Below are 23,728 nucleotides of genomic sequence, written 5' to 3' on the forward strand. Positions count from 1 at the left end.
CCCAAGTTCCCTGAAGGAACTCGGCAGTGTAATCTCCACCCCACGTGCCTTCTGGTCCCACTCGCAGTCACTAACTCATGTATAAACTTGGACAAATCACTGCACCTTCTTCCTTAGTTTCCTCCTCAGTAAAACCAACGGGTTGGCGCAGATTCATTCATCCCTCCGTTCATCCAAAAGGCATTATTGAGACTACTGGCCGTAAGTCCTGTGGATTCAAGCGTGAACAAGACACAGTTCATGCCTTCAAGGAGCTCAAGTGTCATAGAAGGAGATAGAAAGAGCGACTAAAATGTAACCAGGGTGGTACAGGGCAGGGGGGCTCCTAGGAGGGGTGAGTGAGGGTACCTGGGGGAAGGACTGAGAAAGGCTCCACAGGAGGGGGTGACTCTTAAAGCTACTGCTCCTGGGGATCCTTCCAGCTACGACATAGGCCCTCCTTCTAGAGGAACAGATTTTGGGTCAAAATAAGGAAGCATCTTCTAACAGAACGATGCACAAAGGCTTCCCTGGAAGGTTCTCTATCTGGAGGCACCTCTGGTAGGGCTGTGACAGGTCCAGGGATCCCAAGAGCCTCTGCAAAGGGTATATACGGACAGGAAGATCAGTGTTTCTTTTTCCACATCAAGATAAATGTGGAGATTTAATTCACACTTAGCTATGCTGGGAGAAACAGCTCTGGTGTGAACCTTTCACATTGAATCTGAGTTAAACCTCACACACAGACTCCCCGGCCATCTGAGGCGACAAGCAAAAGGCAGGCCGAGGAAATGGTTCAGGTGTCATAATTTTATTCTTATCTCCTGTCAGTCACGGACCAGGAAGGTGAGGCCAGGGAAGGGAACAGGCGCGGACCCTGGGAAACTTGGAGGAGCTGAGGCCAAAAGGACTGTGTCTGGCGGTAGTCTGCCCTCAGTCACTTGGGAGAAAGCTCTGGCTGCCGGGTGGTGCAGGGTGGTTTCCAGCAGACAGGTGAACAGTGTCCCAGAGATGTGACGATGCTTGGACTAAAGGGATCAGTCGGAGGCCGAAGAGGAAAGAGGTCTGAGAAGAGCCCAGAGTGAAAACCAAATCCTGCCGGAAACAGGCCACACACAGCCCTTATGCTTCTTCCCTGCAGAACCAGACCCTGCTTTTCCTCAGGCGGCCACCGAGGGGCAGCAAAGGGCTTGTGTGAAATCCAGCACACCCCCCCCCCCCCCCCCCCCCCCCGCCCCCACACCACCAGGCGAGCTGATAGCTCCTGGACTTGTCCCCAGGAGGCTGAGGGAGCAAGAGGCAGAGCCTTTTAACATACGGGTATCTGTTGGATCTTGACTCCCCTGAGATTCCTGGGCTTCCACGGGCAACACAGGAGCCACACATGCACCTGGGAATTGGGGCAGGAGTCCGGGGAATTCCCTGTGCCTCCCAGGCGCCCAGCTACAATCCCAGGAGAGGATCTCTTGATCTGTCTTCCTCCGACTTCATCACAGATGGTCAGATTCCTGGCTGCCTCCAGCTCTGTAAAATCCAACTACCCCTTCCTGGGCCCAGCCCCACCCCTGCCAAAAATGTATGGGGCCAGCGGTCTCTCCTCTCTGCAGCTTGTGGCACCTGGTCAGCTCAGGTTTCTCCTAATCCCACATTCCTGTAACACCTTCCCCCACCCCCTTCCTCCTTCCAAGGCCCATCCAGGTGTTCTTGGGGCTCTTTCTGGCCTTGATGCAGCGGGGACGAGGGCACCGAGCCCTGACTCTGCTGCCAGCTCACTGTGTCCCGGATCCCTCCCAGGACCCAGAGCGGGAGACTGGACAGCACACGCTGCTTTGAGAATGCCAAGTTGCCCAGTCATGTTGTTTGTTGCTGAGGGCTTACCTCCTCCCCCAAGCTTTTGGAGCCCAGCCTTGGATAAGCTTCTCAATCCTATTTCTGCAAAAACTGTCCCAGGAAGAGGAGGACTTGGACAGGAGGATTCTGGGAAACATGACCAAGGCCCAGGCTGAGAATAGCAGCCAAGGAGTGGGGGAGTGATGCCTCTGGAGCTAGGACCAGAGCTCAGGAGAGGAAGTGAAGAAAGGTAGCAACTGCATAAGGAAGTCAGTGCAAGTAAGTGTTCTGGCACCTCTCTGGCCATGGTCTTCCATCTTGCTGATACGAAACTAATCACAGCTTAATACCATGAGCCCATTGGCAGTGAGGCCGTGAATCAGAAACCAGATTCCGGTTTCCCATCTTGTGCCCAGAAGGTGGCAACTACAAAGTACAAAATTTGGTGGTGGTAGTGGGGGGAGGGAGAGGCCAGGGGTGGCACTGAGGCCAACAAATCTCCAGAGCTGTCAGGGCCTGACTGCCCAGTCTCATTCCAGCCCCAACCTTGTCTGTCAGCTGTATGACGTTGGACTCGTTACCAGTCCCCGCAATCGCCTCAGCTTTTCCCTCTGCAGTTGGTATATGCAGGCTACTCCCTTTATAGGATTGTTTTCACGGACTGACTTAGACCAGCACAGAGTAGGCATCCCAGCCATGCTCCCAGTTGCCTTTGTCTCATCCACCAACACCACCATCTGTTCTTGGTTCCCTCTGTCCTCAAATACCCAAGGTGGAACAAAATTTCAAATGCTTCTGCAGTGTGTTTTGGAAGCTGGCAACAGGAAGGGCGGAGAGGGAAGAGTCAAAACAGACAGGTAACATACCTAGTCACTCCCTCCAAGAGCAAACAGAGCCCCCAGCACAGGGGAGAGAGGCGAGCCCTGGAGGGAGAGGCCAAGGGAAGGTACAGGTATCTGAGCCTCCCTGACTCCACCCAGTAACTTTCCACTGGCCCAGAGTCGGCTGCTGGGTGCCGGCTACACACTTCCCCCAGGTGTGGCCCCCTGGTCCCCTCCCCAGCAGGGCCTGCAGGGGGCCAGGTGGCTGACGCACACCCTGCCGGAGATCTCAGCCGCCTGGAGGCTGATAAGGAGACCCGACTTCATCACATGGGACCAGCTGGAGGGACTGGCCCTGGCTGTTAGCATCAGCTGAACAGCTTCCAGATTGGAGAGATAAGGAGATAAGGAATGGAGGGGGCTTAGGAGAAGCCAGGGGGAGGGACATGGGGTACTGCCAGCTGAGGCCTCAGGAGGCCTGGCAGCAGATGGGGGAGAGTTTAGGAAATAAGAAGGGCACAAAGGCCGTGGGGCAGGGCAGGATTCCCTCCCACGGGGGCTTGTTCAGCAGCTAGAATAACCCTCCCTCTCCAGGAACATCTGATCCTCTAGGGCCCAAGCACTCCACTCAGCCTCAGGCGTGGGGTCGGGGGCAGCCCAGGGGATCAAGAGAAGAGGATGTGGGAATATGGGTCTCAGTCCTGCCAACCTCAAACACCCCCAGGGAGATGAAGGTCTGGGTGAATGGGTGCTACTACAGAGCCCACGCCTCTCGGCAGGCTGCCGACTCCCACCTCCCTTCCAGCCCCAGGACAGGTAGGTCCCCACTTAGGAGCAGAGCCCCCTGTCCCCACCTCCTGCCCCAACAGTGCTCCATCATGGCCCAGGAAGCTAAACCAAGGCAAGTGCAGATGGCGCTGGTATCCTGTCCCTCTCCCATTGCCCTTGGCCCCAGGGCTCAAGTGCCGAGAACAAGCTGCTAGTCCCGAAGCTCAGAGAGGACTGGCAGTCTGGGACAACCATTTGGTCCCCCCACATCCCCCCACCCTGCAGAGCAGCCTCGCCTCATTGCCCAGCTGTCCTCCCACCCCCTTCCTTACAAGGGTCAGTGCCTGATCTGGAAGGAAAGAAGGGAGGAGTGGATTGGACACAGGACAGTGTGCCCCAAGGTCACACAGCTGTGGCAGTCTTAGGAGGAACTCTGGTGGGGTGCAGGCCTCAGCTAGGCTTCCTGGGGTCCCTTTCCCACATCTGGAATCCTGTCGGGCTCCTCCCACTCATTCTGTGGGTCCTCAAACCCAGGGGAGCCTCCAGCCTTGACTGTCCACTTTGGGAGATGCAACTGGGGGGAAGGGGCAGCACAGGGGATGGTGTGACCTCAGTTCCACAGGGCCCCTGGTGGTTGGGTACAAGCTGCAGAGGGTGAGGGTGTGAGTGTCGGGCTGAGGGGAGGCCACAGGATGGGCTGGCAGCTAGTTTTATATCTGGGCTTGCAGGAGCACAGGGAGGGTCAGAGGACCAGCAAGGGGACATTCTTGGAAGGAAGGAAGGAAGGAAGGGCTCCTCATTCCCGGTTGGTGCCAAAAAGCTGCAGGAAGAAGGTGAAGATGTAGATGATGTCTAGGTAAATGTTGAGGGCTCCAAAAATATACTCCTCAGGGCTCAGTGAGTGGCGTCGGTTACCCATCAGCAACTGGGTGTCAAATGCCAGGAACTGAGGGAAGGGGGAAAAGAGAGAAGTCAGAAAGTCCATCGCTCTGACCCTGACCAAGGGGGCCCAGTGTCCCCACCCAGGCCCTCTCTGATTTCGTTACCATCATGTACGGTTTGGCCACTCAGTGACCCTCCTGGAACAGCCCGAATCTGGAACTTTCCCAACACCTTCCATCTCTAATTAACACCTGTTTCCCAAGCACCTACTATGTGCCAAGCACAGGGAAATAGTAAAGAACAAGACAGACAAGATCCCCGACCTCATACAGCTTAGAGTCTAGAGGGGAACTAGTTATTAGTATGAGTGTAACCAAAGAGAAATGCGAAGTGCCACAGGGGGGTGGCCGGTAATAAGGAACCGACCCATGTGAGTTTGACAGTGAGCTTGGGAAGGCTTCCTGGAGGAGGGGACCTTCAAGCTGAGGCCTAGTCCTCTCACCATTGCTTCAGAGCCCTGCCCTTAGAAGATGAGGGAATGCTTCATGTAACAGTGAGGAGAAAACAGGTACTTCTTCTGTGTTTTGCAGACATTAGCCCACTTAGTCCTAATAACGTTCCTCGAGTAGGGATTATTCCCAGAGGAAATCGAGGCCCAAAGATATTAAGTTCTCGCCTGAGGTTACACAGCTGGGAAGTAGCAAAGCGAGGATTTAAACCTGAGCAGGCCGGCACCAGGGCCCCCACGCTTAGCCATTCTGTTCATGGGCAGCACCAGGGGTTAATGTGTCTCCTGCCAGGAAACACTTTCTCCCCAGGGCACCTTCTTGGCCTCATGGACCAGGAACAGTTATTCCCTTAGAGGCAGCTCCTCTCTGCCACCCTGCTGCCCCCTTACCAGACCTTCCTACTGTCGACACTGATTCCTACTCCTCCCACTTAGCTATTCTCTGGGGTCCAAGAATAGGAAGCAGAACAGCCGCTAGAAATGGCATATGACACTTCCCAGTCATGGTGTAGTTTTCTGGGAGAATGAAGCCAAAAAGTTCCACTAGCGACCCAAAGGTTATGAGCCACTGGTCGACCTGGGATTGGGATTCTTAAAATGCATTCACATTCTTGTTAACTGGGCTGTGCCCGGCTCTTCCGTAACTTGTGTGTGGAAGACCTGTGTTCCTTGGGTCCTCTGGAACGTTCATTAGGCAATAAATACGTGTAGGGCAAGAGTTGGTGCAAGCGATTTGCTGGCAGAGACAACACCATGTCTGCCTTCCGGGCTCACCGCTTAGTGGGGAACACTTCCAGACGATTGCAGTAAAACTCAGAGGGCACCTGGGGTGGCTCAGTCAGTTGAGCGTCAGACTCTTGATTTCAGCACAGGTCATAATCTCATGGCTTGTGGGATCGAGCCCCACATCCGTCTCTGTGCTGTCAGTACAGAGATGCTCTCTCTCTCTCTCTCTCTCTGCTCCCCCCCCCTTACTCTCTCTCTCTCAAACTAAATTCATAAACATTAAAAAAAAAAAAAAAGAAACCTTGGTAAATTCCATTATTAGGGCTGCTTGAGCAGGAGGAAGGTAGCCCAGGAGAGGTGACATTTTGCCTGGGCCTCGAAGGATGAGTAGGAGTTTGCTACACAGAGAAGGTATGGGGAGGTGCGGGCCATGGTATGAAAAGTGAGGAATTCGGTGTGGCAGAAGCAGTGGGGCAAAGGGACAGAGAGAAAGGGACTAGAGCTCAAGGGCCAGAGGCTCCAATACGGAACAGCTCCAGCATGGGGGGACATCAAGGCATGACCCCCTCAAAGGTGGGGAGGGGGGTGATTATGAGCACGGGCTTGGAAGTCCGCCCGATCTGGACTGCAGCCTCAACTCTGCTCCTCACTAGCTCTGGGACCCTGGGCAAGGCAGCCTCCCTGAGCCCGGGTCTGTAAAAGGGAGATGAGTGTGCTTGCCTCCTGAGGCCGTGAGAATAAGATAATGCACACCAAGTGGCTGGCACGGTGCCTGACACGTGGTACGAACTTAATGGACGTGAGCTATTAATGTGGCTTTATAGTTGTTACATGCAGAAGGAGGGGTGCCCCCTTGAGAACACGTGTATGCTGCTGCTGAGAGCCAGGTGTCTCCAACAGCTCATCCAGGAGGCGGAAATGTTACTAGGGGACGCTACGCAGCCTTAACAGAAGGAACGCGGAGAGCCACAGCCAGGGCTGAGGGGGGCTTGTGCCAGGCACGTCAGGCTCCCTGAGCTCAGCAGCGTTGAGGGAACGGTGCATGAGAACGCAGGACTGGAGTCAGACCGCTCGGGTTTGAGGGCCGGTTCCACCCCTCGGTAACCATCACCCACTTAACCTCAGTGTCCTCCTCTACCAAATGGGACAGTAATAATGACCACACTATGGCATGGTTTTGAGGGTAAGTAGATGTATGCAGCCTCAACGCTTATTGTTCTTTCGTATCCTGTCACTTGGTTCTACTCGGCTCCTTCTGAATAGGATTCGGATTCTCACATAAATTTGCCCTCTAAAGAGAGAACGCGCAAGGAGAGGGACCGACTTGAATGCTACAGGCTGCTTAGCAGTCATGCTGCCAGCATAAGTTAATAAATTGCTGATCTGGCTTATCAATCAGTGGCTTGCTTGGTTGATTTCTCAGAGCCTGGTCACCCCTGGGTGAGCTAATGAAATTGACTCTCTTAACCTAGAAGGCTCGGACCCAACCAGGTCTGGCGGTGGCTCCTCCATGGAGCACCCACCCAGGAGGCCTCCTACAGCAGCCAGCAGGCTTTGCTCTTGGAAGGAAGAGGAATGAAGTGATTTCCGCCCCTGCCCTTGGCCTATAGCCACGGATGCTTATCTACGTGGTGCTCTCTGGGATAGCCTGCCCCAGATTCCAATACCATTGCACCTGTCGCTGCAACCTCATGCCTGCGAGTCAGCTGCAGGCTTTCCCTCATTTAGTCCCACCAATATTTATTGAGCACCTACTATGTTCCAAGGAGCTTGCCTTCAGAGAATTGACAGTCTAATGAAAGCAAATTATCAGAGATTACATTATGAGCTTGCATTCATTACAGGGGCAAGTAGCCCGATAATCTTGGGTGTTGGTAAGCATCGTTAACTAATGTTTTGGTTGGGAGTGGATATCTTGGTTATAGTTAACATCTGGCAGCTAAGATCTCAGCTGGTTTGACCGCTGACATCTGAAAGGACACAGGTACTTCCTAGAGTTGGTGGCCAGCTGAACACAAGAGGAGGAGCACGTGGGAGGAGGAGCATGGGTTAGGGGCAAGAGGCAGGAGTGGGACTAGGAGGCTATTAATTTACATCTGAGTTGCCCTTTCACACACTAATCCTTTATCTCATTTCTGTCGCCCAATATGCCCTGGGAGGTGGGAATTACTATCACTATTTTACATACAAGGAAAGGAGTCTCAGAGCCAGTGAGTGGCTTGCTGATGGTCATTTTTCTTCCGTGCAGGGGGACATCAAGGCATGACCCCCTCAAAGGTGGAGAGATGGGGGCGATTATGAGCACGGGCTTGGAAGTCCACCTGACCTGGATTGCAGCCTCAATTCCGCTCCTCACTAGCTCTGGGACGCTGGGCAAGGTAGTGACCATCTGTCTCCTACTCTGATAGAGAAGCAGGCAGAGTGGGCTTGCAGGGGGAGGGGGCATGCACAGAGGGCAGAGGAGCGGAAGGCAAACTTTCCTGGCTCACCCTGTTGGCTGGGCCCCCTGGCCACACACTTGGCCGGACCTTGCTGTGTCCAGGACCTGGGCTTATGTCTATTGTCCTCTCCTCCCAGATGTGAGGCTGGGGGAGCCACGCCATGGAGAGGCCAGCTCAGAGCCAGCAACAAACAGGCACCGGATGCAAAACGCTGGCCTTACAATGTGTTGAGTCAGCATAAAAAAATAGCTCGTGGACCATGTCCATCCTACAGAAATGCCAGCATGAGTGTGCAAAACAGCACGCCCAAGGCCATTTACAGCAGTGCTGGTTCTAACAGTGAAATACTGGAAACCCTAAACTCTCAACTAGGAAATGGTTAAATAAACTACGGGCAGCAGCACCAAGGCAGAAACATCTCTGATATACGCTATTATTAGAAAAGAACAAGCTGCACAAAAATCTGCCTCATACGATCCCCTTTCTGTAATAACAACAACAAAAAACTCACAAAACTATATGTCATCCAAGCCTATATAGCAAATACCTATAAAATGCATTGTAGAAAGGTCCAGAAGGAGACAACTGATCGCAGCACTTACCACTGGGCAAGGCAGTGAAGGACAAGCAAATAGCATTTGCTTTATCTACGTACTGTAAGATTTTAAAAACTGAAATATGTGAACGAATGTCTTCATATTTTATTTAATTAAAAAGCTTTATTTTTATTTCATTTTCTATTTTTAGGGAAAGAGAAAGCATGAGCAGGGGAAGAGGGGCAGAAGGAGAGAGAGAGTTTCAAGCAGGCTCCCTGCTCAGCATGGGAGCCCGACACAGGGCTCGATCCCACAATCCTGGGATCATGACCTGAGCTGAAATCATGAGTCGGACGCTCAAACTACTGAGCCACCCAGGCGCCCCTAATAAGAAATTTTTAAAAGAAAGATTAAAGTAACATACAAAAAAGTTGCTGAACCCTCTGAGGAATCTGGGGCACAAAGAGTGTGAGGGACTTGCCCACCTCACACAGCCAACAGGACAGCTCAGATCTTCTGACCTCAAATCCCGTTCTCCTTCCAGCGTGTGACACTGCTCTGGGATCCGGGGTGTGTGTGTGTGTGTGTGTGTGTGTGTGTGTGTGTGTAGAAGGCTGGAAGAGGTGGAAAGAGAAGCACAGAGCTCAAGGCTAACTGAGGCTTCCTGGGGGGCTACAGGGAGCATTGGGCCCATCTGGCCCTGCCACCACTTTCTGGGCTAGAGGGTGAGCCTGGGCTTCGAGGATTCTGTAGAAAGAGGCTGCCAGCCTCAAGCCCTGTGCGTTTAAAGGCTGGGATGCAGGACAGGGTGAGGGAGTAGGGGAGTGGAGGAGAGGCACTGAGTGAAGACGTGGGTCCATTTGTGGCCTGGTACCAACAGAAGTTATTTCTCTTGTCTTCACTTTGACCTGAGTGTCAAAAGTTTAAATGGTGCAGACAACGTCTGCACGAAGCTTACATCTTCGGGAGCACCTCTAGGCAGCCACTGAAGGAACAGGGTCTGGCAGGTGTGTGAGCCAGAAGGCCTGCCCCAGGATAAAAGGGGAGCAGCGTATGGAAGTATGTGGAAGAGCCCATGTGTGGTCCTCTGAGGTAGGGCATGAGTGTAATACGGTGCTTAAGAACATGGACTGGGGAGGGGCACCTGGGTGGCTCAGTCGGTTAAGCATCCAGCTTCGGCTCAGGTCATGATCTCACGGTTCGTGGGTTCGAGCCCCGCGTCGGGCTCTGTGCTGACAGCTCAGAGCCTGGAGCCTGCTTCAGATTCTGTGTTTCCCTCTCTCTCTGCCCCTCCCCTGCTCACGCTCTGTCTCTCTCTGTGTCAAAAATAAATAAACATTAAACAAAATTAAAAACAAAAAAAAAAAGAACATGGACTGGGGAGGTATGCCTGGGTGGCTCAGTCGGTTAAGCATCCGACTTCAGCTCAGGTCATGATCTCATAGTCTGGGGGTTCAAGCCCCTTGTCGGGCTCCGTTCTGACAACTCAGAGCCCGGAGCCTGCGTCGGATTCTGTGTCTCCCTCTTTCTCTACCCCTCCCCCACTCATTCTCCCTCTCTCTCTCTCTCAAAAATAAATAAACATTAAAAAAAAAAAAGAACATAGATAGTCCCACAGACCTGGGTTCAAATCTTGCAACTGACTACCACTAACAGGCAATATCATCGATTACTAATGATGCACCCGTCACTTTGTTAAGTGCTTTGCATATGTTAATTCACTTTCAAGTTACAACAACCTACATGGTGGGTACTATCATTACCTGCATTTTAGAGATAAGGAAACGGAAGCCCAGGGAGGTTATATGATTTTATCAGTTCACACAGCTAGAATACGGCAGAGCATGGATTTGAACCCAAGTACTCTGCTCCAAAATTTGGTGCTCTGAGTTACAAGGTTAACATTTACGATAAGGGTAAAAGTTACCATGGTAGTTGAGAAACTATCAAGTTCCAAGTGCCAGGCTGTTTTCTTTTTTCCTTTCATGTATTATCTTAATTACGACCACGACTTTGTGGAATAGTTCATATTAGGCCCATTTTAAAGACGAAGCAGGTGAGGGGTGCCTGGGTGGCTCAGTCGGTTAAGTGGCCGACTTTGGCTCAGGTCATGATCTCACGGTCCGTGAGTTCGAGCCCTGCGTCGGGCTCTGTGCTGACAGCTCAGAGCCTGGAGCCTGTTTCAGATTCTGTGTCTCCCTCTCTCTGACCCTCCCCCGTTCATGCTCTGTCTCTCTCTGTCTCAAAAATAAATAAACGTTAAAAAAAAAAATTAAAAAAAAATAAAATAAAGACGAAGCAGGTGAGGCAGAGGAGTCAAGTAACCTGCCCAAGGTCACAGTGGTAAGAGGATGAGCTAGATCTTGAAAGTCATTTGGGTGGGGGTGCATGTGGCCACCTGGAGGGCTCCCCTGGCCCTTCTCATAGCACCTCTTCCTGGTTCTGCTCTGCATTTGAGAGCAGTGACTCCTGCCCTCCCTGCCCCAGCATGCCAGTTAGACACTCCTCTGCCCAGCTCCTTACAGGGACTCTGAACCGTCCCTCCCTCAGTCCCCCACCCCTGGTGGTGGAGGGGGTGGAGCTGGGAGGAGGACTCCTTTCACTGTCTCCAGGTCAAGGTATTGGTTTGAAGGGCTTGGTTTGGGCAGGGCATGGGTTCCTGAGGAGGACTGCCTCAGGAAGTGAAACCGAGGTGGGTCCTGGGAGGGGGACACCTAGTGCACTTTCCCCCTGAAGGAGCAATTACCCGTCAATCCACGCTCCCCGCTGCTGCCCTCAGAGGAGAGCGCTCAACTTCGGAGGGTTCAGATGAGGCCGCAGGTGAGGTGTCAGGGCTGTTTTAGTGGTGGAGGGTGGGTAGCAGAACAGAGAAGGTTCTCACTTGATCTTTCAGGCTCACGTAAAAAACTGAGGTGAAAGAGCCTCTGAGCTCTGAATGAAATAAAGGTAAGTCTAAAATAAAATGATACCCCTGCCTTGGGTTTGGGTAGCCATTTTTGCTTTTCAAAGTGTTTCTCTAATTGTGAAGAAGGTAGGGCATATGTCACAGCCCTGAGTAAAAAAGCAGGGGCGGGGGCAAACAGGAGTCTCTTTCCAGAATCCTCCAGATGCTGTGGGGCTGGCCTAGGCCAGTCAGGGGAACATCAGGGACACAGATTCTCTGCTGGGGTTGGATGGAAGTAACTGCTGAAAGCCTGATCTCAAAGGTTGAGAAAGCCTCCCTGGGTTCTTCTGCTGTGGAGGGAGTCAAGCAGCAGGAACTCTCTGGCCTCTATTTTCCCACCTGTGAAATGGGACAGGGAGATAGAGTCGAAAGAATAGCTGGACTGAGAGTCAGGAAAATGGGGCTTTCATCCAGCTTGACAGCTAACACTGTGTGTGTGTGTGTGTGTGTGTGTGTGTGTGTGTGTGTGTGTGGTTTATGAGGGTGCGTGTGGGGTGGGAGCATGCTGTCTCAGGGCCTCAGCGCAAATAGGTCCCTGCCAGCACTAAGGACTCACCTCAACCCTCCTTTCTTGCAGGGACTGAGGACAGAGGGCTGTATGTATCTTCCCCATGGGCAGGGGCCAACACCTACAAAGCATCAGCTTCACTCATCCAAACACCATCAGGCCCTGAAGCATCCAGTACTGACCAACATACCTGTTCTTCCTGCCACCCTGTCCCCAACTCTGGCACTCTGCCTGCAGTGGTCTTTTAACTGGTCTCTCAGGCTCTGGCCTACCCACACAGCTTCTGGCTAATCTTCCTTAAAACACAGAGACCGTGAGGGGCACCTGGGTGGCTCAGTCAGTTAAGCGTCTGACTTCGGCTCAGGTCATGATCTCACGGTTCGTGAGTTCGAGCCCCGCATTGGATTCTGTGCTGACAGCTCGGAGCCTGCAGCCTGCTTCGGATTCTGTGTCTCCCTCTCTCTCTGCCCCTCCCCAGCTCATGCTCAGTCTCTCAAAAACAAATAAACATTAAAACACACATACACACACAGACTGTGATGTTATCTCAGGTCTCCAATCCATCCAGGCCAGGCAGGGGACAGTTCTGTTCGTATTGGGCTTGTCGCCTAATTTCCAAAGTCCCATGCTTAGTTTCTTTCCTAAGTCTCCTGGCTTGGCTTCCCGGTTTAGGTGGCTGGGAGATCCTAGCTTCCCCAAAGAAGGACTAGCTCTGAGGTAGAGCCGCACAAGTACGGAGGCTCAGCCACAGCAGGAAACCTGCTGGCCAAGCCCTTGGCCCAACCCGCTCTCTCTCCCTGCCCCAACCCTCCTGCTCTGTCCCAGCCCCTCCACTTTGCCCCATCATCTCACCCAGCCAAGCCCTCATACTCCCCCGCCTGACTTTCCATGAGCCACTATAAAAAAAAGCACCGAAGGAGAGGGCACTAGTGGGGTCAGGAGGATAAGCCCTGAGGTACCTGCGGGCTGACTCACCCACTTCTACTGGCATTTGGGTCTGGTGCCCAGTGAAGGGTATGAGATAGGGGTGAGGCAGAAAACCCAAAGCCTCTTGAGAATGCACCAAGGCTGGATGGGTGAGGCCTAGGAGGGGCCTCTTCCTCAAGGCTGGACCTCGGCCCTAAGAAGCCTGGGCTCCCCACCCCTGATCTCGGCCTAGTCTAGCTCAGTGGCCCTGCCCTCACAGATGGTAGAGACTGTCAGAGAGGGGCTAAGGTATCTAGGAGAGAAAAACCATTTGAATTCTAACAGCCCTTCCAAGGCCCAGGCTGGGAGCATTGGGTGGGTCCTCGCTGGAGGTCTGGGGTCTCCTCTGAGGCTTCTCCCCTTTCTTGCCCACCCTCCTTGTGGCAGCTGGGCAGGGATGCTCTGAGTGCATCGCTGGGAGGGCCCCTCGTGGTGCTGAGAATTCTCCACAGGCTAGGGTGGGAGATGCCGGGATGGGCAGATGAAGAGACTGGGCGTGCTGGGTGCTGGGGATGGGTTGGAGCTAGGGGACCACAGCTTCCACAGGACAGAACTGATGCAGGAAGCAGGGTCAGATTGAGGCCAATGGTCTTCTGAGTTGGGGTTCATGGAAAGGCCTGGAGACTGTTCTTGTGGGGCTGGGCCTCTGATGGCCTCTGTCCACCTAAAACTCAGAGGAGGGAGGGCAGTGAATCCAGGGCCCTCCTCGGCTCTCCCCTACCCCAGGGGCCCCAGGGAACCTGTGCTTGTCTTCCCTCCTTTGGCCCAGGTGAACAAGGTCAGGAGGTGGAGCTGGGGGATTCAGACCGTGTGCTCCTGGCCATTGTTTACATAATCTGGAGGAGGAGCCCTAATGAGACATTAACAGCTAATTAGGCACTGTGGTTCCTCCTCCCCTGTGACTCACTGAGCAACTGAGGCTTTCTTCCCCTGCTCTGACCAGCATCTCGGCCAGTCCTGGCCCCTCGGACATGCCTCTCAGGCACCTATTCGTTCCATAAACATCAAAGGGGTGCCAGGCACTGGGGATGCAGTGAAGTAACAAGCTAGACAAAAACCCCTGCCCTCAAGGAATTTACATTCTGCTGGAGGGAGACAATCAACAAACAAATCAGAAAAAAAGGATGAACAGTGCTATGGTGAGAAATAAAGCAGGGAGGAGGAGTAGGCAGTGTGTGCGTGCGTGTGTGCTCAGTCACACGGGATTGTAAATCAAGCGAACACTTGAAGGAGGGGACACAGGGAGCTGTGAGTGGATCCGAGGGGACAGATGGAGGCATCTGCAGGTGGAGAGGCCCCGGGCTGGGAGTGAGCCTGCCGTGCTCAGGGGCAGCAAGGAGGTGCACGTGGCTGCACCAGAGCGGGCGGTGGGGGGCATGGGAGGAGGTGAGGTCAGGGAGGACCTGCAGGCCCAGGAAGTCATCCCTGGAGGCCCAGCAGAGGAACCATGTGACCTCATTCACACTTAACAGGATCAACCCGAGCTGCTGCACTGAGCACACACTGTGGGGGCCACGCCAGTGGCAGGCCACGGCGGCAATTCAAGAGGGGGACCAGGGAGTAGCCATGAAGGTGGAGACAAGTGGTCAAATTCTGCCTAGAAGGTGGGGCCGATAGAATTTGCTATAGGGCCAGAAGTGGGGTGTGAGGAGACCGGAGGAGTGGAGGATGTCAGCAGGGCGTTTGACTTGAATGACTGGAAGGACAGAGTTGCCATTTACAGAGATGGAGAAAAGGCTGTGGGAGAAGCAGGGGTTCAGCGAGAGCAGGCGCTCAGTTTCAGACATATTAGGTTTGGGGTGCCTATTAGGTTTCCAAATGCGGATACTGAGTGGACAATAGGAAATTTGAATCTGGAATTCTGGGCTGGAGATCAACTTTAGGGCCATCAGCATAAACGATGGTATTCAAAGCCTTGAGAGGATCCTGACTTGAAAGATCCTATAGAGAGTGAGCGTAGAAAGAGAGGAGTTGATGGCCCTATGGCCTTCGGTGTGAGCAGGGGGACAGGAGAAAGACAGGACAGCTGGTGGCCAAGATGCCCAGGGAAGAAGATGCTTCTGGGTGGAGGAATGAGCAACTGTATCAAACAGGCTGAGGGTCTGGCAAGATGAGGGCTGAGAAATGACCACTGCTGATCCTGCTGAGAGCATTAACAGGGTTGAGAGAATTCGAGAAGGATTGGGAGGAGAGAAAGGAGGAGACAAATTGGAAATACAGGTATCCCTTGCTTTCTGAAAGTTTGAGTTACATCGTTTCATTTTTACCAAAGACCTGTAGTACCTGATTTCGCTAGCCAAAAGAAATCCAAAGAGGATTCTCACTTTTACAAAAAAACATGGCGGCGGGGGGGGGGGGGGATAGCATTCAGTATTTGCTTTGCAGTGAGCTGTTATATAGAGGCGGCACACCCAATGATAGAGGCAGCATGCACCCCAGACAACGAGTGGCACCCCCGAGCTCCTTCCCTGGGAACTACACCCAGCATCTGGGCATCAAGCCGCCACAGTTTTGAGCAGTGTCTGTGAGCATCTGTGTTTTATCTCTATTTATTTTGTGCATCATGTCAGCAAGATATGTCCTAAGGTAGCAGAAAAACCTAAGAGAGGTTATTTTGGAGGGGGGCTGGGATACTCAAAAATTTTTCCATAGACATTAGTTGCTTCTTCGCTTATACCATTTCAGCTTACAAAGGTTTCATAAGAATGCATTACTTTTGGGGGAAGCTTATCATCAGTGTAGATTCCCTTATAAGGATTCTTGCTCTAAATGGGGGTGCTGCAAAGGGATGTGGGTCAAGAGTGGTGTGTGTGTGTGTGTGTGTGTGTGTGTTTCCAGATAGAAGAAATTATAGCCTGTTTCCATGCTAATGGGAATAGTCCAGTAGAAAGGCCAATACTGATGGGGGCGGGGCAGGGGTGGAACAGGGGGTTTGCTGGAAAGAACTTCCAGCCTCTTCCCAAATCCAAGCTAATAGGAGTTCTCTTCTTTGAGGGGGACCACAGGGGTGCTGGAAGTGGCACCAGGCTGGGCACAGGACACCTGGGTCCTATCCCACATCTGCCAACTCTTAACACCCAGGGCTTCGGATGGGGAAAGCAGGTCTTATAACATCAGTGCTGCCGCCTTCCCTGGGTTGTGGTGGAGATCCAATGAGGTAATAGGTGTGAAAGTGTTTTCCAAAATGTAAAGGGTGGAACAGATGGCTGGGATTATTTTTACTATTCTAATAACACAAGGGATTATTAAACAAATTTAAGGGATTACTATTCATCCAGCCTTCCTTGTATGTACAGCCTTCCTGCTTAGCTGACATACTGGCTGTGATCTGATCCACAGGAAGCCAAGTAAACTCCCCTACTCTCCACTGATGCTCGCCGTGCTCCCCCTCTGCCCTGCACATTGACCCCTCTTCTTCCATTTGTCCCTGGCAAACACTGTCCTCTGAAGCTTCCCAGGTTCACTTCCCCCCATGTGACCCTGCATTTTTCTTTCCTCTTGGTCTTATTCCCCACCCCTTCCTTTTCATTGAAAGAACTTTTTAAGGTTTATTTATTTTGAGAGAGAGAGAGAGAGAGCAGGGGGAGGGGCAGAGGGAGAGAGAGAGAATACCAAGCAGACTCTGCACTGTCAGCACGGAGCCCGACGCGGGGCTCAAACCCACAAACCGCGAGATCATGGCCTAAACCAAAACCAAGAATCCATGGCGCAACTGACTGAACCACCCAGGTGCCCCTCATTGGAACTTATTTTAAGTAGGTCCTGCCTGGAGGAAAGAGAGTATTGGTGCGGGAGCCAAGAGAAGTTAGTGCTGCATGGTGACCTTTCTGGTTTGCCTGAGATGTAGGGGTTCCCTCAAGCAGTGGGACTTTCAGTGCTCAAACTGGCAAAGTTCTGGGTAAACTGGGAGAAACTGGTCAGCCTAGCCTTGACCAAGGCCACACTTAGTTGATATGCCATCATCTTGCCAGGAAACGGGACACACCATTTAACTTCTTTGTGGTCCAGTTTTCTCATCTACGAGAGGAAGGGCTTGGAGTTTCACCAGATCCCTTTTTAGTGCCTTCAACACTAAAACATACCAACGAGGGACAGGAGGGTCTGGTCACTCCTTCTGCTGGTGTTGGTGTTTACTTTGTGTGCCCCCTGAGAAGAGGTCACTGAGATGAGCTTGCCCACCTGGGCGGGTCCCGGAGCACCATCACATTCAGGTGCCCACCTGAGCAAAGGGCCTGTATTGGGCTCTTCCAGGCAGATGTCTGTCCCTGGCTACCTCCTGTCTCCTGGGCATCTCCCTGCGGCCGTCCCAAGCTCCTCCCCACGTAGTCTCATACCCAGAATGGGGCTCTGCAGCCAGACCATCCAGGTTGTCACTCTGGTCCCCTGCTTCCTAGGATGCTGTGTGAACTCGGGCAAGTCGTTTAGGCTCTGAGCTTCGGGTTCCTCATCTTAACCTGATCACAGCAGAAGCTATTTCACAGAGTCATGGTGAGGGTTAAATGCACATGGAGTGCTTGTTGGTGGGGGGAGGCGTTCAATAAATACCGTCATCATCATCACCATCAACACTCTCAGTTTGGTGACAACAACCACGACCACTGGGGATCTCCCTTGCTCCAAGAAGCCTTCCCAGATTTTCCCTAGGAGAGCAATGACTAGCTTAGTCCCCGTGGCCAGGGCACCCTCATTCTCTCACCCCTGCAAGCAGCACTGGCCCTCCCCAGGAGCTAGGGGTGCCTCTTCCCAGCTCTGTCTAACGCTCCAATCCTGTTACCACCTTCTTCCTCCCCTGCCCAGATAAGCTGGTGTATCTCAGAAACCAGAGAGCATTCCATGAAAGCAGCGCTGAGCCTTGACCTGCCCACAGGAGCTTTACAAGGTGTCAGGGAGGAGGTCCATGAGGAAGACGGGGATAGTGGAGGGGCTTGGGGAGGTGATCAGAGGCTGAGAAGGCGGGGCCCCCAGGGAGCCACACTCACCAACGTAAACACGCCTGCTCCCAGCGCGGCATACACAGCGTGGAGCCAGGGCACCTGTGGAGCAGACACAAAATGGGAAAGGGTGACAGGCGGCAAAGGAGGGCTCAGTCCAGAGACTGGGGGATGTAGCACAGACCTCCCTGATGGGTTCCCTCTCTCACAGCAACCCCCAACCCTCCCCAGCAGTCCTGAAGACGCCCCAGGACAGAGAGGGGTCCTTGATTCTCTGTGTGCTCAGGGTGCGTCTGGGGAGCCCCAGGATGACAGTGATCAGGGAGGGACTGGCAGGGGATCCCAGCTGACATGTACTTGGTGTTCCCTCCATACACAGCCCCGGACTCAGGCTGGTCGAGGGAGACTCAGCCTGTTGAACCCCTGCCGTCCTCCCTGCCTGAGTCTGGCCTCAGGCCGCTACCTCCCCTGCAGACACACTCATCCCTGTCCTGCGTGGGGTCTGTCTGTTCCTCTGTAGGGGAATTCCCTAGCTTTGCCTGGAGGCGTAAGGGGCTCAGAGGTCTGTGTGTGTGTGGTGGGGGATGGGGGGACCCTATGGAATCCCTGCCAGCCGTTCATGATGCGATTGCTTGCAGCGCCCCTTCCCAACCTTGGCCACCCCTAGGTCTCAGGGGCACCCAGCTGGGTGTGGAAACCCTGCAGGTTTCAGCCATGCCTCCCTCCACGGGGCCTTCCCCCAGAAGATTCTTGGAAACAAAGGCATCCCAGTAGCCTGACCTGGATCAATAAACGGTTCTTTGAAGTTTGGAAGCCACTTCCTATAACTGCCTCTCCCCCATCCTAGATACACAGAGGGCCCCCAGACCAGCTCCGGCCCCTCCCTTCGTCAACAGGATCCTGGGAATTGCCAAGGAAATGCCAGAACCAATCCTGATGTCCTGGACTTGGAGCCAATACCCTGCGGACTGGGGCTGGGCAGGATGGGGTGGGGCGACGGGGGAGTGGGGAATGCCGCTTCTAGCCTGGCAGAAAAGGGGCAGTGGGGGGACCATGCACCAGAGGTGGTTAAGAGGAGTCCTGGGGGGGGGGTGGTACAAGCACTGAGCCCTTAGCAGGAGTCTAATAGCTTCATCCCCTGGGTTCCCAGGATTTAACCTCAAGCCCCTCCTGTGATGCCCTCGGTCTGCCCCTTCTCCACCTGCAGCATGCTGACTGCCTCAGTCACCCCTGAGCCCTGTGCTATCCGAGCTGCATTTCCCAGGGCAGGCTGAACAGCTGAGATTTGGCTGGCCCCATGGACACCGTAATGGGGTGGGGGCATGCTCAGACCCCCACTGCCCCACCTCCTGCCTGCCTGGCCAGCCAGATTCTGGCCCTCTGGACTTGGCTGATCCCTCAGGGGCCCCAGAAGGTCCTTCTTCAGGGCCCTTCTGGGCTTGGTGGCGCTATGGAGCTCCTGCGCTCCAGTCCCTGCCCAGGGTTTAAATGTGCTGTGGCTTCTCCCTCGGCTTCACCTCCCCCTTAGAGGGGAGGATGAGAAAGGTGAAGCCGGATGTGGCTCATGGTGTGAGCAGATGCCCACGCCTGCCAAGAAAAGCCTCCTTGTTTGTTTGCTTACACTGCCAACCAGCTCAGGGCAGGTGCCAGGAGGGCTGGACAGGATGACAAGCTGTGGGCCTTTGGCTCTGGGCCTTCCCTGGAAGGTGGGGAGGAAATGGCACCCTTGGGCGAGGTGGGGCTCTCCCTCCCTCCCCAGGGGCCCCACTGGGAGACCCGGGGACTCACGTATTGGAAGGGCAGGAGGATGGCCAGGATGAGTCCACTGAAGAAAAGAGTCATGAGCAGCACGAAGATCACACCCTGGCAGGAGGTGAAGTCAAACTGCAGGGATGGGACAGGTGTGAGCCATTGGGCCAGCACAGAGTGGCTTGGCACTCTGGGGGACCCCTGCTGGCAGTGTGCTGGCCAGAAGGCTGAGCCCTAAACAGCAGGCTGCTGTCTTATGCTCCCTACCTAGAACCTGGCGTCCCCCCTCCTCCCCTCCTTCAAGTGGCCTCCCAGACTCTACACACCTCCTTTCCCCCTCCCTAGCCAGAGACCCAAGCTTGGAGCCCCCCATCCCATAGGCCTTGTCCCACCCATAAGCCCCAGAGCTGACCTTAGTCTGGAAGCTAAAGACGGTGACTGAGAGGCAGACGAGAGCCGTGATGCCCAGACACAGCAGCACAGATGTCGTGTTGTAGTAGCTGTGGGACACAGGGCCGGGGGGCTCAGCTTCAGGCAGGGGTCCTGGTTTCCCTCGGCCCTCCTCCCAGGCCCACCGCCTTCTGCGGGGACCCGATCCCTCAACCTCTGGCCCCCAGCCTCTCTCCTGGGTTCTGCCCTCCCCAGCATGCTTAGACTCAAACTCCTCTTTGCAGAGGATGGAGAGGGGTTTGTGCTGGTACCAGGGAGGTTTACAGGGAGTGGTGTGACCACCCGGGCTGGGGTCTCTCAAGCTGCAGTTTGAGAGAGGTCATCTTGCTCTCCTCCATTCCCCACCTCCACCCCCCGACCTGGCCAGGTCCTGCCGTCACTGTTCAACGGAGTGTGCGAGAAGAGGGCTCCAGGCCAGTGTTTCCGGCCTGCCTGGACCTCCACCCTCCCTGAACGCTCTCTGAAGGGGTATGTTCAGGGGCAGCTCCCCTCAGAGAGTGGCCCGTCCCCTTCCACCTGTCCCCTTTACCTGGACAGCATCCCAGTGAGGTAGGCCATGGACAGGGTCTGGAAGGAGAAGCAGGATGAGGGAATGCTCCAGAATCCAGCCTTTGGGGGCCCAGTCTGGGCCTCCACTCCTTGGGCACACCCCTCAACTCTGCATCGGCCTCGCCCCCACACATTCACTTCCACAACTCGGGCCTGGTGAGGAGCCTCCCGACGGGCCTGCACTAGCTGTGTTCCCTTCTTCCTTTTGCAGCCCTGCTCTTCCCTCCTCTCTGTGACCTACTCTTCTTTATCCATTGCTCTAGGACGCCACATTCAAACCTCTTAAAAACAACATCACAAAGAAAAGAGACAATGGCTGGAGTCAAGGGTGGGGGAGACTAAGCCTATTTGGAAAGAGAGGGTGGGATGCCTTTGTGGTAGAAAGGGGGTGAAAATACCCCGGCCTCCACCGGTCACCTCCCATTGGACATCCGCAGCCCAGACTTCCTGGCCCTGGAAGCACCCCCCGCTTCCTCCTCCCACTATGTGCACTCGGCATCTGTCCCCAGCCACCCCCAGGTCACTTACGAAGATGGTCAGGAGAATCAGGTTCCAGGGGAAATGCCTCCTGTAAGGCAAACCACCGAGTTCAGAGGAGATTGGGGGGCTCCGGCAGCCACGGGCTGGGTCACTGCAGCTGGGAGGGGGGGCCTCTGCCTAACCCCATCCCCTCTCCTTGGAGCCTCCTCCTTCAGCCACACCCCCAGGTGCCCCCATCTGTTGGTCCACACCACCCTGTTGCCATCTGAGAGGCGCCAAGGGAAGGAGGGAGGGGCAGGCTTGATGGAGCCCAGAGGGTAGAGCCCTCTCAGAAGTTCACAGCACACTGGCAGCAGGCAGGACTGGGGCCAGAGCTTTCGAGATCCTTCTCATGTTCCCACAAGTTGTTCCTCAAGCCATCACATACCTAGGTCCAGAACAGCAGGCCAGGGTCAGATAGGTGGCGAAGAACACAGCACTGTGAGAAACAGATGGGCAGTCAGCCCGTGCCCCCTGAGACCCCTCCACCCAGTCCCCTGCTCATTCCACTCTCTGCCCCCCCACCCTGCCGCCCACAGGCACCAGGTAGTATGATTGGGCCAGGGGAACGGTGTTTAAGACCTTGGTCGTCCTAGAACCTGGCAACAGGCAGGATGGTGGTACAATTCCAAAAGCCAGGAATGGGAATTGGGTGAGCCTGCTTCTGGAAACATGGAGTCTTGGGTGTCACGGACAGCTGACCACCCAATCCAAAGTGGCCTTCCCAGACGCTCCCAATACTTCATACAGAAAGCTCGTATACGGTGTTTTCTAGGTGCCAGGCAGAGTGCCAGGTGCTTTATGAAGACTGGTTAATATAATCCTCACACCTTCTTGCTCCAGAGTCCTAATTTATCACCACGGCCCCACGCTGCCTCCTTCAGTCCCCTCCCACCTTTCTCACTACATGTAATAATCTTGTTACTTTATTGTTGGTCTACCCTACTAGGCTGCAAGTGAATCAGGTGAAGGGCCCTCATCTGTCCTGCCAGCGCCTGGCACAGGCAGGAGGTACCTGTGGTATGAATTTCTGGATCAGATGGCCATGTCCAGTGGAAGACTGGAAGGGAACTCAGGCACAACCCCAGAGACAGGGATTGAAGATTGAGGATTTTCTAGAGAGCAGTGGAAGTGACGGCCAGTCCGGGAGGTAGAAGATGAGGGGCTGAGGACCCAAGGGGCATGCTCACGCCTATCTACATGGATGCCACCACCAATGCATGGTCTCCAGCCCCCAGTGGACCCTGAACATGGCACCTGCCATCCTCGCCCATCTCCCTTCTCAGTTTGTCACCTATCCCCCAGAGCAGCAATTCCAACCATCCTCCCTCATTTGCAAACCTCCCGAGCTGCCTCGCTCCTGCAAGGTCTGGCCTGGTGTGTTCCAGAAAGATTTGAGATGGCGTGGAGCTCCCTTGGCCCCCTGCCTGCCACTGGCAAACGTAGTATCCCTTTCTTCTGTCCTTCCATCCCAGGCCAATCGCCCCAGCCTGGACTCTGGGCCCCACACCCTCAACCGCCCCGCCATGTCTATCTCTATAGCATCACCTTTAGCATCTACCTGCACCTCTCCTCCTACACGAACCTCCTTAACCGCTCTCCATCTTCAACCAATGTCTTCCCCAGTTCCAGCTACTTCCACTTTATCCACCCTCACAGACAAGCTGCTTGAAAAAGTCGTCCTCACTCACTGTCTCCTTCTTCATCTCCTCATTGCTCCCCAACCCCACAAACTCAGCCCCAGCCCCACTTAATGACAGCTGGCTTTGCCACATCCCCGTGGCCTTGTTGAGTCCAAGCGATACTTGTCAGTCCCTGTCTTGCCTAACTTTTCAACATCGGATCCCTCCCATTATTCCCCTGGTTCCAAGATGACACTCTCAGGTCCCCTCCTACCTCCTTGGCCAGTCCTTCCCAATCTCCTTCAGAGTATCTAAATTTGCCCAGTCCCTTTGACACAGAGTCCCATCAGGCTGTCTCCCTTCATGCTCTCGCTGGGGGCTCGCTCATCCACAGGACTCCCTCTAGCAGGCAAATGCTCATGGCTCCCACACCCTCGTTTCTGATCTACGTGTTCCTTCTCAACCCCAGACCTGAATATGCAACTGCCTACTGAGCAGACATGGCCATTCAGAAACGCTCCAAACCCAACAGGTTAGGAGTGAACTTGCCCTCCTCCCTGCCCCTGCTCCCGTGTCTCCTATTGCAGAGGACATCATGCACGTCCAAGTCGCCCAAACAGAGAGCTCAGCATCCTTGACTCTCACCCAGCCTCGCCCGATTAATCACCTGGACCTGCCAATCCTCCTACCCAGGCAGCTCTCAGATCTGTCACCTTCTCTCCATGCCCAATACCACCCTTTTAGGTGGGGCCACCTCTGGTCCTGCTGCCACCCCTGCCTTCCACCCTCCAAGCTACAGGCAGATCCAACCATGAGACTCCCTTGTTTAAAATTACCAAAGACCTGGCAAGGCCCTGCTTCATGTGCCTCCCTGAACCTATCTCCCTGGCCCACCCTTCCCTGCACTCCGCTCCTCCTCCTCTCTGCACCCTCACAACGTGCCTGCCACACTCTGCTCCTGCTGGAAAGGACTGACTGGCAGGGAAGCCTGACGCCTGG

At 54.3% G+C, this 23,728-nt stretch overlaps 1 protein-coding gene across 2 annotated transcripts in view; it reads right to left on the reverse strand.

Annotated features, from left to right (window-relative positions):
• Positions 1-774: 774 nt before the first annotated feature.
• The window catches only part of FAIM2 (Fas apoptotic inhibitory molecule 2), a 34,221-nt gene continuing 11,267 nt past the window's right edge, over positions 775-23,728 (reverse strand). For both annotated transcript variants that reach the window (XM_045463164.1, XM_045463165.1), the window contains 7 exons: positions 21,496-21,546; positions 21,117-21,156; positions 20,569-20,606; positions 20,002-20,089; positions 19,629-19,724; positions 17,889-17,942; positions 775-4,344 (listed from right to left, as the gene is read on the reverse strand). In XM_045463164.1, the coding sequence (XP_045319120.1) occupies positions 4,195-4,344; positions 17,889-17,942; positions 19,629-19,724; positions 20,002-20,089; positions 20,569-20,606; positions 21,117-21,156; positions 21,496-21,546 (517 nt within the window). In that variant the 3' untranslated portion in view covers positions 775-4,194. The remainder of the gene's footprint in view (positions 4,345-17,888; positions 17,943-19,628; positions 19,725-20,001; positions 20,090-20,568; positions 20,607-21,116; positions 21,157-21,495; positions 21,547-23,728) is intronic.

Source organism: Leopardus geoffroyi, chromosome B4, assembly GCF_018350155.1.
Source record: "Leopardus geoffroyi isolate Oge1 chromosome B4, O.geoffroyi_Oge1_pat1.0, whole genome shotgun sequence".
NCBI classification, from domain to species: Eukaryota; Metazoa; Chordata; class Mammalia; order Carnivora; family Felidae; genus Leopardus; species Leopardus geoffroyi.